This window comes from Elephantulus edwardii, unplaced genomic scaffold, assembly GCF_000299155.1.
Source record: "Elephantulus edwardii isolate Elephantulus edwardi_28Jun2011 unplaced genomic scaffold, EleEdw1.0 scaffold00006, whole genome shotgun sequence".
NCBI lineage: Eukaryota > Metazoa > Chordata > Mammalia > Macroscelidea > Macroscelididae > Elephantulus > Elephantulus edwardii.
The window spans coordinates 31,746,422-31,760,778 of record NW_006399756.1 but is presented as its reverse complement, the minus strand read 5'-3'; the positions used below and the strand labels follow the sequence as shown (position 1 = coordinate 31,760,778).

At 41.9% G+C, this 14,357-nt stretch overlaps 1 protein-coding gene across 1 annotated transcript in view; it reads right to left on the bottom strand.

The window, feature by feature from the left end:
* Positions 1-11,694, bottom strand: part of GOT1 (glutamic-oxaloacetic transaminase 1, soluble) — a 28,250-nt gene extending 16,556 nt beyond the window's left edge. The window contains exons 1-2 of the mRNA XM_006880040.1: positions 11,388-11,694; positions 3,667-3,848 (exon numbers count right to left, since the gene is read on the bottom strand). Coding sequence (XP_006880102.1) covers positions 3,667-3,848; positions 11,388-11,631 — 426 coding nt within the window. The 5' untranslated portion in view covers positions 11,632-11,694. The remainder of the gene's footprint in view (positions 1-3,666; positions 3,849-11,387) is intronic.
* Between the last annotated feature and the right edge of the window lie 2,663 nt (positions 11,695-14,357).

Sequence of the window (14,357 nt, the reverse complement as noted above, 5' to 3'; positions counted from 1 at the left end):
CTACCATTCTGCTTATCAGGGCATCTCAGTAACATGAGCTTTACAAAAGGAAGAAAATGCTACGAAAAATATGTACAGAATAAATCAGATGACTCCAAGGTGTCAAGACTCCTTCAAATTACATTCATGACCATATGTAGATTTGGCAGCTACGTCTCCACTTATATTGGTATAGTTGGTATAGAAGCACCAACAGGGGGCAATGCTATGGAAGCTTCTTAATCATAACCAATTTTGTGGGGATGAGTTGGTCCTGGGATTTTGGGACTGTATTCATGGGGAGGCATCAAGGTCAACTGGCATAACATAATCCATAGAGTCAATGTTCTACATTCCAATTTGGTGAGTAGCCACTAGTGTCTTAGAAGCTTACAAGTATCCATCTAAGGTGCAATAACTGGTCTCCCTAATCCAGAAGAAGCAAAAGACAGGAAAATTAAAAATGCAAAGAAACAATTAGTCCAACTTCTACCGCATTAATACCAGAAAAACGAGATAAGCGTCCAACTAACACCGCTGACCATGCTAAAAAGCATCACACAAGATTCTGGATAGAGTAGGGGTAAATGTGGGACAAAAGCAAACAAACAAAAATTTTAAAAAATAGGCTTAGTGGTCCAATAGAGACTGGTGGACCCCTAAGACTATAGGCCTTAGCCATCCTTCAAACCTGGGCCAAAACCATCCCCATGACTCAACATTCAGTCAAACAATGGACAGGACTATGAAGTGAACAATAACACCACGAAGGCATTCACTCATTAGAATAACCTCTAGTGGCCTAGCGGTAAGAAACTGCACTGCAATCCCAAAGGCACACAGTTCAAATCCACCAGCTGCTCCGCAGGAGAAAGATGGGCAACCTCCTCCTGTGTGATTAACTGCCTCTGAAAACCTGCTGGGGGGTCAGCTATGAGTTGGTTCCAACTCAACAGTACACAAGAACAACCACCACCACATAAGGTTGCTGCAGTAGCAGCCCAAGGTTGAAGCTCAAAAGGCTGCAAAGGAGTAGAATCGGAGGATTAATGGAAACGATAAGCACAGAGGAAGTGGGAAGAATGTAATTATGTTGTGGATATTGGAATTAACATTATAAAACAAAGTGCATATGAATGGTTGAATGAATGGAAGACCAATGTACTTTGTACACATTCACTCAAGTCACAAAAAAAAAAAAAAGGACTCCTCCAATTCATGAACCACTGGCAGCAGTCTAACACTGGCCCAGGGGAGCAATGAGAGCAGTTGGGTTAAATTGCACAAGTTTTAGCTGGACTATTGCAAACATCACAGGTCTTTTCCTCTCTATCCAGTCAGCCAAGTTTACCTTTCTCAATCAATTCTTATTGGGTAACACCTCTGCTCAAACCTGCATTTGGCTTCCACTCTCCTAGCTGTAAAATCTCAGCCTCCCGAATACATCCAACATGCTTCTCAGCTCAAATCAGGCAGGTCTTTCCACAGCTTAGACCTATATCTTTCTTCTGACTCCTCCTTCTCAAGAGAAATGCCCCCTTTTGTTTTCTCCTCCACACCTTTGGTTCCCCATCCTGGCTGCATGTACAGTTGGAGAGGTTTTTTTTTTCCCTTTTCTTTTTTTCTCAAATTAACCCACACAGGAGCTCACACCCTCCAAGATTATGACTCAACTGATCTGGATCAGAGCCTAAGAATCATCATGTTTTAAAAAAGCTCTGTAGATGATTCAAATGTGCCATGAGAGTTGAGAACCAGTGGTCTGGCCCCATTCACCCATTTTCCGAGACTCAGTTCTAGTTCCATGTGTGGCCTTCACCGGTCTCCCTTGCCTCTGGTTTCTACCACACTGACCTGTACCATGCAACCATCTACCACACACAGCTTCTGTGTCTGTGTCCAGTGTCTGTAGTTATAAACAGAATACATTCCAAGAAGCTTTTAAATGAGTAAGACTAAGGCTAGAAGAATTAAGAACATTGTAGTGGTTGTTATATATCATCAACTCAGAACCCTCTAGCAAGTTTTCAGAGACAATAAATCACATAAGAGACTGCCCATCTTTCTCCTGAGAAGCAGTGGACACCCTGCCTTTGGGATGGCAATACTGTTCCCTACCATCAGAGCTCCCCAAAACACATTAGAATTGGCAAATTTTAGACTCTATCTACACTAAAGGCATGAACTTCTGGGAGCTAGGGAGCTTGGAAGTCTAGTGGGTAAGGAATTACACTCACAGCCCAAATGCAGGCAGTTCAAACCCACTAGCTACTTACTTCACGGGAGAAGAATGAGAAACTCCTCCTGTGTGATTTACAGCCTCTGAAAATCTGCTGGAGGGTCAGCCATGAGTTGGTTCCAACTCAATGGCAATGAGTGAGTGAGTGAGCAAGACACCTTTGGAAAATTTTATAAAAAAACTGAACTTTCTCCTCAGAAATAAGCCCATACACATAAAATTCAGTATATCATTTCAGAGGGTTGGGAGACTCCTTAAAAAATGCAAATGCATGAACAGCATGAATACAGGCTAGAATTTTTCTAACATATAGATATAGGGGCTGGGGTATAAGCTGGGTATAAATGGCTTGCGTATGGTTAAAAGTAATACCAGAGCTGGTTCCAGAACCCTGGTCTCTCGATCATTCTAGTCAATTCTGTATGCTTAGCATCTCTACTGTGGTCATTAAAGTTCTATGTCAACACGTCTGTTGATGATCCTCCGGCTTTGCAGTTATGATGCAGTCATTCCTTTCATAAGATGTGATGTGAAGTAATTATTTCCTTATTGAGACTGTGAACAATGCAATCACTTCGTGATGAGATCTGCTATGTGGCCAGTTTGATAAAAGGAATTTTATCAGAGGTGTGGTCTATACCAAATATAACAAGGCTCTCTTGATTTTGCTTGATCTAGACCCTGCATCTGGTTTGTCAGCTCTGGTTTTTTAGACTCCAACCAGTCTTGGATCCACTAGCCTCCAGTTTCATGAGTCAGGAGAAGCTTTTGCCCTGAGGTCTGAACTTGGGACTTATCTGCCTTTAAAAGTGGACATACACTGACTGTTTCAAACCTAGTAGTAGTTCTACCAGGCAAAGCTGAGCAATCAAAGAATCTGTGATTTGCATATGGTCACATTATTTGCTATATCAAGTTCTTGAAGTCACATGACTTAAAAACCTTTATCACAGACCATTCTACACTCTCACTCATTGTTGTTTAGTCATTAGCGACTCACAGCTTCCTCCAGTGGGTTTTCAGAGGCTATAAATCACATGGGAGCAGACGGCCCATCTTTCTCTGACAGAGCAGCTGGTGGATTAGAACTGCCTGCCTTTGGTTTGGCAGTGCAACTCCTTACCCAGTTGGCCACAAGAGCTTCCTGACAGTTCTATAGACATAATACCTAAGACTTGAAAAGAAAGTATTGGATGGAGTGGCTTGCACTACTAATCAAAAATTTGAGCCTGTCTGACAATTTTAATCCACCAGTGGCTCTGAGGGAGAAGTCAGGAACTACCTTCCTGTGCGATTTATACTCTCAGAAACCGAACACAGAGTCAACCATGAGTTGGTATTGACTAGACAACACTGAGAATATTTTCAAACAATCTCAATCTTCAGCTTCTTTTTTACTTTCACACTTTATAAAGGGGAAAAAAAATCCACCCTCACTCAGAGCTTACCCTTTTCTCCTTGAGAGCTGGGCTGTCATCCCCCAGTGCAAGCCGAGAAGCACAGGTCCGGAAGTCCGCTAGGCCCAGGATGGGCAGGTACTCATGGTTCAGGCTGTTGTCATTAGCTATCTTCTGCTGCACCTTCCTCACTACTGGCAGAACCCACGGCTGGCAATCATCGGTGCGATAAGCTGGAATATGGAAGAGTTACATAAAGAAGAAGTCCTGGGTTTCATCCAAGTGTCAGTTTACAACTGTGATCAGGAATAATTCCATCCCATTCCAAAAGAACAGTGAAGAAAATGAAAACAAAGTCAAGTCATTTACAGAATTCTTACTTTGGGCCAAGCATTGAAATAGGTGCTGAGCACATAAGTTCAGACAAGGCTTTTATCCTTAACAGAACTTAGTTTTTAAGTGTAAGTAAACTCCAGAAAAGAAAATGATGACATAAAGCCCAATGACTGCCTTCTTTCTGCAGCCCCAGTCAGTTCTGTCAATAGCACCCCAACACTATTCAAGCCACCTTCCAAATCTCTTGGTAAAATTGATGCTCAAATCAAAGAGATAAAGTCTTATAAAGAGAAGTACAGACAGCAAACATCTTTAAAAATTGGCTACCTTCAGCATCTCTGTGTAGCAAGCAAAAATACAAAAGCTCTCCTTTTGCTTTCATATGACTGAGAAGTTTGACTTCTTTTTTTTTAAATTTCTTTATTTTTCATTTCAGTGAACATCTACAGAGATTTTGGAATTCCATTCATTCATTGTTGCCCCCCTCTCCCCGCCCCCCCACCCCACCCCCGTTTGCTCCCCTCCTTCAAACGCAAAAGAAAAACTCCCTCATTGGTACGCAAGCCCCCCCCCACATCCCCCAACCCCCAAATATAATCCACTCTGCAACCCTCATTCTGTACTCTTACGATAAACATAATGCCCTAAAATATAAAATATTCTCTCCCCCAAAGACTTCAATGCCATAAACATATTTCATCCAGTTTTTCTCAGTCTTACCCCCATCCCAATGTCAGCCTCATTCTACAACAGTGGCACCATATAGCATTTGTCCCTTTGTGACTGAGATACCTCACTCAGCATAATGTCCTCCAGGGTCACCCATTTTGAATAATATTGCATGAGTTCCTTGTTTTTCAATGCAGCATAATATTCCATTGTGTGAATATACCACAGCTTCTCTACCCATTCGTTTGTTGATGGGCATTTGGGTTGTTTCCAACTCCTTGCTATTGTAAACAAAGCCGCAATAAACATGGGTATGCATATATCTACTTGGGTGCCATTTATGGTCTCTTTAGGGTATATTCCCAATAGTGGAATTGCTGGGTCAAATGGTATCTCTATTTGCAACTTTTTGAGAAAGCGCCACATCGCTTTCCACAGTGGTTGCAACATTTTACACTCCCACCAACAGTGAATAAGGGTTCCAGTCTCTCCACAACCTCACCAGCATTTGTTGTTTGCTGTTCTGTTAAATTTTGCTAGTCTTACTGGGGTGAGATGATATCTCATAGTTGTCTTGATTTGCATCTCTCTCAGAGCTAGGGATTTTGAACATTTCTTCATGTGCTTGTTGGCCATCTGAAGTTTGACTTCTGACACAGTCATCTGAAAATCTGTAAAGTCTCCTTCGCTCAAATCAATAAATCAAGACAGTTAAGGTTAAAGCGCTCATTAACTCATCAGTACATAGACATGTTGGCTTGAATTCAGGATTCAGGTATTACACAGAGGATTATGAAATGCTTGCCTGCGAAGGATAATATTCCCACCCAGCTCCATCTCGGGCTTCTCCCACCCTTCTTTAAACCTGAACTGAAAACCTCAACTCCACAGGAAGTGAGACCTCCACAGTATCAAGCTCAGAATGTATCTTCCCTGAAACTAACCCCATTATCATATATTGCCCCAGGAAATTTACAGAAAAGGGCTAGGTGCTATTTCAGATGAACATATCTTTGACAAAACAGGGAAGGAGGAAGTCCACCTCTTCTTTATCTACAAGAGCAGTAATAGGAATAACAATAGGCAAACATCCTGTGACTGAAGGAAGATTCTGATAGCTGTCTACACAATCGATTATGCAAGGAATCATTAACACAGCTTGTCTCTCTATCTTTTGACATCATGATGTATTCTGGCATCATCTGGTGTTGTAGCATTTTGACTAGTCAACTCACTTTGTATCACATTTTAATTGATCCAAAGGAACCCTTTTATAATATTTTATTTTGCTTACAGCAAGCTTCTACTCACTTTCTCTACACTGAAGTAATTTTTAAGCTCACTTTGAGTAATCCTATGCCTGATTCTTCTTTCCTAGACTACTACATTAACAACAGGCTCGAGGATATCAGAGACGGTGAAGATGGTGTGGGACAGGTGTGGGACTGTTATTCACAGGATTACTAAGAGTCATAGTCAATCTGATAGCACCAACAACAACAACAACATTAGCCAAAAGGTTGGCAATTCACACCCACTCAAAAGTGCCTCTAAAGCAGGGCTTCTAACAGGTTGTTCCCAGTTCAGTCATGATCAACAAGTACAGTCAAGACAGACCAGAATTTGTAAAATTGTGGGTACCTCCTGCAGCAAAAAAGAACTGAAAAAATTACAGGACAGTGCCATACAAAAAAACAAATTTCTCTCTTAGAAAACAGAGTATCACCTTTCTACAAAGATGGTGCCAAAAGTGAAGGAAGCCCTTGTCCCTCCCAAAAGTGAAGCCAAAGTCTTGAAGGGCATCCACAGCCACCAAAAAAAAAAAAAAGAAGACCCGCACGTCACCCACCTTCAGGCAGCCTAAATACAAATTTTTCTCACCATTAAAAAGAAAAAGAAAATAATGACTCTTGCATAGGCATAGCAACCAAATCTACTGCCTGGCAGAGTTGGAAACATCAATGCCCCACTCAAAGACAGCAGTCAATTGCAATGCATTGAAAGTCTATTACACTCCACAGTCCTGGCAATAATTCAAACCCTGAATCAGGTTCCTGAAAGGGCTAATTTAGCTCTTACAAGGCTATCATTCCAGGGCTTTTACTTGTAACTCTTTTCCTGTTTGGTTATCTATCATTCCAGGCACCCACATTCTGCAAATCCCAGTCTTTTCTGGGTTTGATTCATCAGCCATGGCTGAACCAGTTCCAACTTGTTCAAACTCCTGCACAGAAGGAGGCTTTGGTGATCTACTTCTTAAAGGTCACAGCCTTAAAAATCCCATAGGGAAAAAAAATCCCATAGAAAATTCTGCACACAGTGAATTAGAATTGATTCATCAGCAACTAACAGTAACATAACTACTTCAGGGATATAATAATGGGACATAGCTTTAGAGGGTAGCTCCCTTGGCCTTGCACCTAAATAAATGTTAATCCCTTTGAAGAGAATTCTTAACTATTCAAAAAATAATTGCCTATTTATCAATGTTTGTTGTTGTTGTTGTGTGCTGTCAAGTCAGAACCAGCTCATAACTGACCCCCCAGCGGGTTTTCAGAGGCAGTTACTGGCATGGGAGGAGACTGCCCATCCTTCTCCCATGGAGCAGCTGGTGGATTCAAACTGTTTACCTTCAGAAATGCAACGTACCTTCTTACCACTAGACCAGCAGAGACTTCATTGAGGCCTCCTGAAATAGTATATGTAGGCAAATGTTTTTAACCTAAAACAATTTTACAGAAATTCTAATCCACCTTTATGTGATTGTTTCTAGTCAATCTTAATCTTGGACTTTTTTCCAATTACCTTTAGGGGTAGTTGCTATTTTTACCAAATGATAGATGTTGATTATAAAAAGTTAGCAAGGCCCAGAAAGTAGAATAAAGAGTAAAATTAGCATGTAACCCTAGAGATAAATATGAAAATGCAGATGTACAACATCCCCAGCTTTATTATATATGAATATATTAATTAATAAAATATAAGATCATAGTGTATATAGATTCTTTTCAACATGTTTTCCACTTCACGATGGATTATGAATCTCTTTCACCATCATTAACTATTCTTCTAATAGGTAATTCACATGTCTCCATCCCACCTACCTACATAGTTCCTCTCCTATCTACCTAGTTCCTAAATCCTCTTCCTCCATTTAAAAAAAAAAGGGTTTGGGGAGGTCTGGTGGCCTAGTGGGAAAAGTAGGCCACCAGAACTCCTAAGAATAGTTTTTTACACAAAAGGTAGCATATAACATACTTGAAAAGTACCAAATAGCCATAGACTGCCAGAAGAATGAACAAATGTGTTTTGAAAGAAGTAGTACAGCCAGGATACTCCTTAGATGAGAGGATGACAAGACTTCATCTCATGTGCTCTGGACACATCAATGGAGGGATTGTTGTGTTGCTGTTATGTGTCATAGGAAAAGACTCATAGCTCACCCTCCGGAGCTCTTCAGAGGCTGTACATCCCAGGAGAGGAGTCTACCCACTTTCTCCCACAGAGGTGCTGGTGGGTTGGAACTGCCTCCCTTACCTATTAGGCTACCAGAACTCCCTTATAGAGAGGGATTAGTCCCTTGAAAAGGACATCATACTTGGCAGAGGGTCAGCTAAAAAAGAGGAGGACTCTCAGTGAGACAGACCGACCCAGGGGCTACAACAAGAGGCTCAAATGCAGACATGAAGTATAAGGAGGTTACAGGAGCAGCAGGGTTTCATGTTCCCAAGATCACTTGGAGCTGAAAAGGATTCAACAGCACCTAGCAACAGCAGCAGTATGCTATACACTGTTCAGCAACTTGGTTTTTCCACTTAACTTGAAAATCTTTTCTTTTTATGCTTCTGCACAGAGTATGTCTCTTTGCTCTTTTTAACAGGTCCATAACTGATGAATGTGCTGTAATTTATTTTGCCAGTATCTTGTTGATGGACATTTATTTCTTTTTTTTTTTTTTTTTTTTGGCTATTCTAAAACAATCGTGGAAGAATCCACCAGACGCTCTGCCGGAGAAGGAGGCGCAATATCCTCCTGTACCAGTCAGATCTGATTTGACGGTACACGCACACAAAATAAAAAAAAAAAAAATAATAAAAAAATAAATAAATAAAAATAAAAAAATAAAACAATCGTGGATAAATGTCATCTTAATACACATGAAAACTGGTGTGTGCTGTCAAGTTGGAACTGACCCATAGTGGACCCTCTGGCGGCTTTTCAGAGGCAGTTAATCACATGGGAGGAGACTACTCATCCTTCTCCTTCTCCTACTACACACACACGTTAAAGAGATATCTGCATGCAAATATATCTGTAAAAAAGCAGTGTTGAAAATGGAATGAGTGGCTTGAGGGCTATATGTACTTGACAGACATTTCTAAATTATACTCCATAGGAATATAACAATTTATATTCTCACCAACAATATACTGTTGATACTACTGTTGTTATGTGCCACTGAGTTGGAACCAACTATTCATTCATAGCTGACTCTGCAGCGGGTTTTCAGAGATTGTAAATTGCATAGGAGGAAACTGCTCATCTTTCTCCCTGCTCCTTTGGAGCATCTAGTGGATTCAAACTGCCTGCCTTTGAGTTGGCAGCGCAACTTCTTACCTAGTAGGCCACCAGAGCTCCCTCAGCAATGTATTGTGTTGTTGTATACCGTGAAGTCAGAACTGACCCATAGCTAGCCCACCACCGGGCTCTCAGAGGCAATTAACTGCACGGAAGGAGATTTCCCATCTTTCTCCAGTGGAGTAGCTGGTGGATTTGAACCACATATCTTTGGGTTGCCCGCACAACTCCTTACCACTAGGCCACTAGAGTTCCCTCAGCAATGTACTAGAGCAATTATTTTCCCACAACCAGTGAAGGAGTGAATTTTTGGTAATACAAGAGTGAAATGGTATACTAGTCTATTCCTTTATCTGGGTTTGTATAATTAATCTGTAAACTCATTTAATAAAGGCTTGCTCTGGAAAAAAAAAAGACTGAAATGGTCTCTCAGAATAGTTTTGTTTCATTATGAATATAACGGCGCAGTTTTCATACATGAATCATATATAGCCTCAATTTGTTGCTAATACTCTTTACTATGCGTAAAGTATTAATGATTTACATTGCTTTCATTTAATTGCTATTAGAAACACTATGGTGAACAGTCTTTCATCGTGTCATATTCATGATTTTTATTTTAGGAAAATCTTGATATAAAATCACTAGATCAAAGAGTACACAATAGACAATAGACAACATAAGATTATTTTCAATGTCACATCTATCCTCTATTCTATCAGCTCACATTTATCATCCCTCCCTCAGGAATGTTAACAAATAGAAATCCGATAGACTTATCAAGGTAGTAAGAAAAATGTGGGCGGAGTTCCAAGCTGATACAACCATTAGCAGACCAACAGAATCTGATTCTAGCAATATTGTCATATTGCCCACATTACACAGCTTACCCTCCCAACTAATTACTTATCAACAAGTTTAAAGAGTGTTCTACCAGGAGGGATTTGGTCTTGTTATTGTGTTATGTGCATCAGAACAGAGGCATAGCTTACCTCCAGCTTCTCCCACAGAGCAGCTGGTGACATCAAACCATCTATCTTTGGGTTGGCAGTACAACTCTTTACCCACTAGACCAACAGAGCTCCTGGGATTTAGTCTAGATTCTTCCAAAGTAAGAACTCTCTCCAAAGTAGATCTCCCTACCTATTATCACAATGCTACCATTGTTCAAAAAATTCTTAGAACTCTTACTTTGAAAGTCTTCCAGGGCTGACACTCAAATGTGCCATATCTTTATCCTTCCAAGTTAATTTAATTTTGGGAAATAAAAAGCAGGAAGTGTGAGAGAGTTCTAGTGGCCTAGTGGCAAGAAACTGCACTGCAATCCCAGAGGGGCATGGTTCGAATCCACCAGATGCTCCTCTGGAAAAGGAGGGACAATCTCCTCCTGTACCAGTCAGATCCGATTTGATGGTACAAATAATAATAATGATAATTATTATTATTTCTAATCAATAATTGATTACTTTCTAATTAAGTGTGAAAGTGAGTTTCTACTGCCCACACGCTTTCTGTTACTTGATTCTGAGAATTCCATCATTTCTACTGATTCCCATGCATCTTCCCCTCACAGGTATGAGTAATCTTCCCAAATCCCACTTTCCTCCCTCTACACTGGAGTAGAGGCAGTATTAATGGATCTCGGAACAACATTATATCACTTAATACTCACTGATTTTGAGGCCTCGGTCTTACTGTTTTTTCGTCCAAAATGCTTAGTAAGGTACCAGACTGAATTCATTAGTCAGGCCAAGTATTTACTAACAAAGACCAGAGCTCCAGGGGTTAAAGCTTCATCCTTTATCCATTACCCAGCAACTTGGATTCCAATCCTATTGGGCTTCTTATTTCCTCCCTCCAGTCCTTATCCCTGGTCACCCCTATTTTTTAAAAAAAATATGCAAAATGATGTAGTATAAATAACACAGGATGCTGGATCCAGAAAATCTGACTTTGTGTCCTGTGCTGTGTGACCTTGGGTGCACGTAGCCTTGGATCTCCTCATCCCTCTCTGCAAAATAGGCAGGTAGAAATAAGACCTCTTGGATCTTTGCTTCCTGCCTCCTTGTCGGGACTGCCATCCCAGGCAGCGCAAAGCTGGCCTCAGCCTCTCCCACAATCCCCACCTCCCTGACTGGGGCCCGTTCCACTACCTCCATGGCTCACAATCCGGCACACTGCATCCTTACCTCCCACTCCCAGGTTGACCTTGCGAGGGTCTGGATCCTCCCGGAAGTCAGCGGTCAGCTTAAACACCAGGACCGGCTGGGCCTGTGGAACCTCGGCAAAGACGGACGGAGGAGCCATGGCAGGACTTTTGACGAGAGCTTTCCCTCCGTGCTCTGTCAGGTCTACGAGTGGCTCCTGGAGGAGACTCTCACCTTCACCTAGCCTGCGGGGGCGGGTCTGAGGCCTCCAATGGCCGAGCCGCATCAGGAGCTTGGCAACGGGATTAACCAATGGCGAGCTTCTGACACCCAGGGGACAGGCGGGAGGGGATGCTATCAGCCAATCCAAGAAGAAAATCGTATTGGAGCCTGGTAATGATGCAACCAATTCCATTTTCGCCGGCTACCTTGGAGGCGGAGACTAAGGCTGATTGACAGGAGCAGCCGCCTATCGCTGAGACTGTTACTCCTTGCGTCTTTGGTGCTGAGGGTAGCGTTTGGAGGATCCCGGCGGCGGGTGTTCCCAGGAGGCCACCTCGTCGACCTTCGAGGCCCTGGACACTAGGGGGAGGTGGCCGGCGGGAATTCTGGAGGACAGGCCTTGCTGTACCCGCAGAGCAGGTGTCCTTGCTCCCAGACCTGGCAGTGCGCACGTTCCTGACCCAACCTCGCTCGCCGGGCCAGCGGCCAAGTCCTGGGCATCTGAGCCCAGAACAGGAGTCCCAGGACGGCCTGGTGTTTCCTCCAGAGGGAATTGGGTGGGCTGCCTGCCTTGATCTCAGAAAAGGGAGATGGGAGGGAGTGATCATGAATTCCTTTCTCCAGCGCAAAGAGTTTGAGAAATTTACACCCCACCCCCGTTCCTGTTGGGATTAGGACCTTGTGGGCGCGACCTCCCTTTCCATCTTTCACACACCCTGCAGATCATGCAGTCGTCAGCTGGCTGGTACCCAGACTGCCTCTTTTAGTCACGCTGTTCCTTCCACACCAACGCCTCTCTCCTGCTGACCTTCAAGACCAGAGCAAATGTCTCCTTCATAACACCTTCCCTTAACCCTCAATGTAATCAGAATTTATCTCCCTTTCCTAAACTATGTACCGTACCATGTTGACTGAATTACAATCCTAGAACTGAGATGGAAGCAGTGAGTTTATGTTAGTGAATCATTTGAGGGGCAGGGGTGTGGGGCGAGCAGCATGAGAATGTTAAGACGACTTGAACTCAATGTCTCTGAATTGGGCGTGTAGAAATTGAATTGGTGTATGTTTTCAACAACGAGAAAATAATTAAAGCATTTAAAAAGAAAACATACCAAAATCTGACTCTGGAGCCACACTGCCAAAGTTTTGAGTTCTGGCTCTGCCTTTTAACTATCCTGGGCAAGTTTAGGCAAGTTATTTATCTATTCTTTATCTGTAACGTGGAGATTATAGTATTTTGCAAAGAGTCGTTGTAGGGACTATATTAGTTAATACAGGCAAAATGCTTGGTAGGCTGTAGTACTCACATGTTCATTGCTGTCAAGTCAGAACCAGCTCAGCCGACTCTCCATTGAGTTTCTGAGGAGCCACTGGTGGATTTGAACTACCAGAGAGACTTGGCCTTTGGATTAGCACGACTTCCTACAGACTCTGGCCACCAGAGCCGACGGCACACACTCCCTAGATGGTAGCTGTTGTTTTTATTTCACATCTGCCAAACCTCTTGTGGTTAGTAAGCTTCTTTTGTTTATGGATCATACAATGTATGAGTCTACCTCAGTTTCCTGTACTTGGTAAGCGCCTTTGAGTCATAGAAACTTTACATATAACAGAGGGAAACACTGCCCAATCCTGTGCTCTTCCCACAATCACTTCTATGCCTACACTCGTTTTTGTAGCCACTCTGTCATGCCTTCCCAAGCATGAGAATATAAAGTTAGTAATAAATAGTGGGAGGAGTCAGATCTCTTGGCACTTCAGAAGAAAATTGTACTTTTGGATAGTATAATAGATTTCCAAGAACCATATTGTCCAACACCTTGTTAACCTTTTTATAATCTGTTCCTTTTCATAAATTTTGCCTGATTTTAAAGGCAGATTTGCTCAGTGTTTTGCTAACACTTTCCTCTAAAAATTAACAAATGCAACACTGAAGGTCAAGTGACAATGAACTTTCAGTGTTTCCAAAGTCAAAGGCCAAAGCAAAGAGCAACTACTGAGGTGGGTGTTCTGCAGCCCAGCTGACCCAGAGTTGGTTTAAAATTATGATCCTCACAGTATGAGCCAACTCCTATCATGAACACTCCTTACGTCATCCCCAGGGGAAAAACAACCCTAGATTACCTAAACACTATTGGCTTGAGGAAGACCAAATAAATATTTATTGACCACCTAAGTAGCTCTATAACTAAACCAGTGCTGATGGGGCAAAGAAAGTCTTATTCACAGGTTTTTGTCATGTCCTCCATTAAGATATGAATTTTAGAAAAAGACACAGTTATTGGGTATGGAATGGTGGGGGGGGACACCTACCAACTTAGGTTAGCTCATTGCCTCGAACTTCTTCCTTGAGAATGTGACGTTTTACCAGAATAATTAGATGATGCTTTGTTACCACTGTTGACTATCTCAAAGGGATCATTGTAGAAGATACTGCATAGAGTTGGGGGAAATGTGAAACAAAACTAAAAAACATTCTAAAAGACCAGGTTTACTGGTCTGATAGAGGGTAATGGAGCCTCTTAACAACATTCAAACCTGGAACAAAACTCAGCCCCATGGTTCAACTTTTTTTTTTTTAAGGAATTAAAATACCTTTTAATTTGTTTCAGATACTATTAAGGTTTAACTACAACAATGAATGAATGGAAATCCAAAGCCTCTGTAAATTTTCACTGAAATTAATAACAAATTTTGAGTTTTTTTCTGGTAGTTCTATCTTTTCTTGAGAGGGGTGTATTGAGGTCTCCCAGCACTATAGTAGTGTTGTCGATTTCCTCTTTCAGTTTT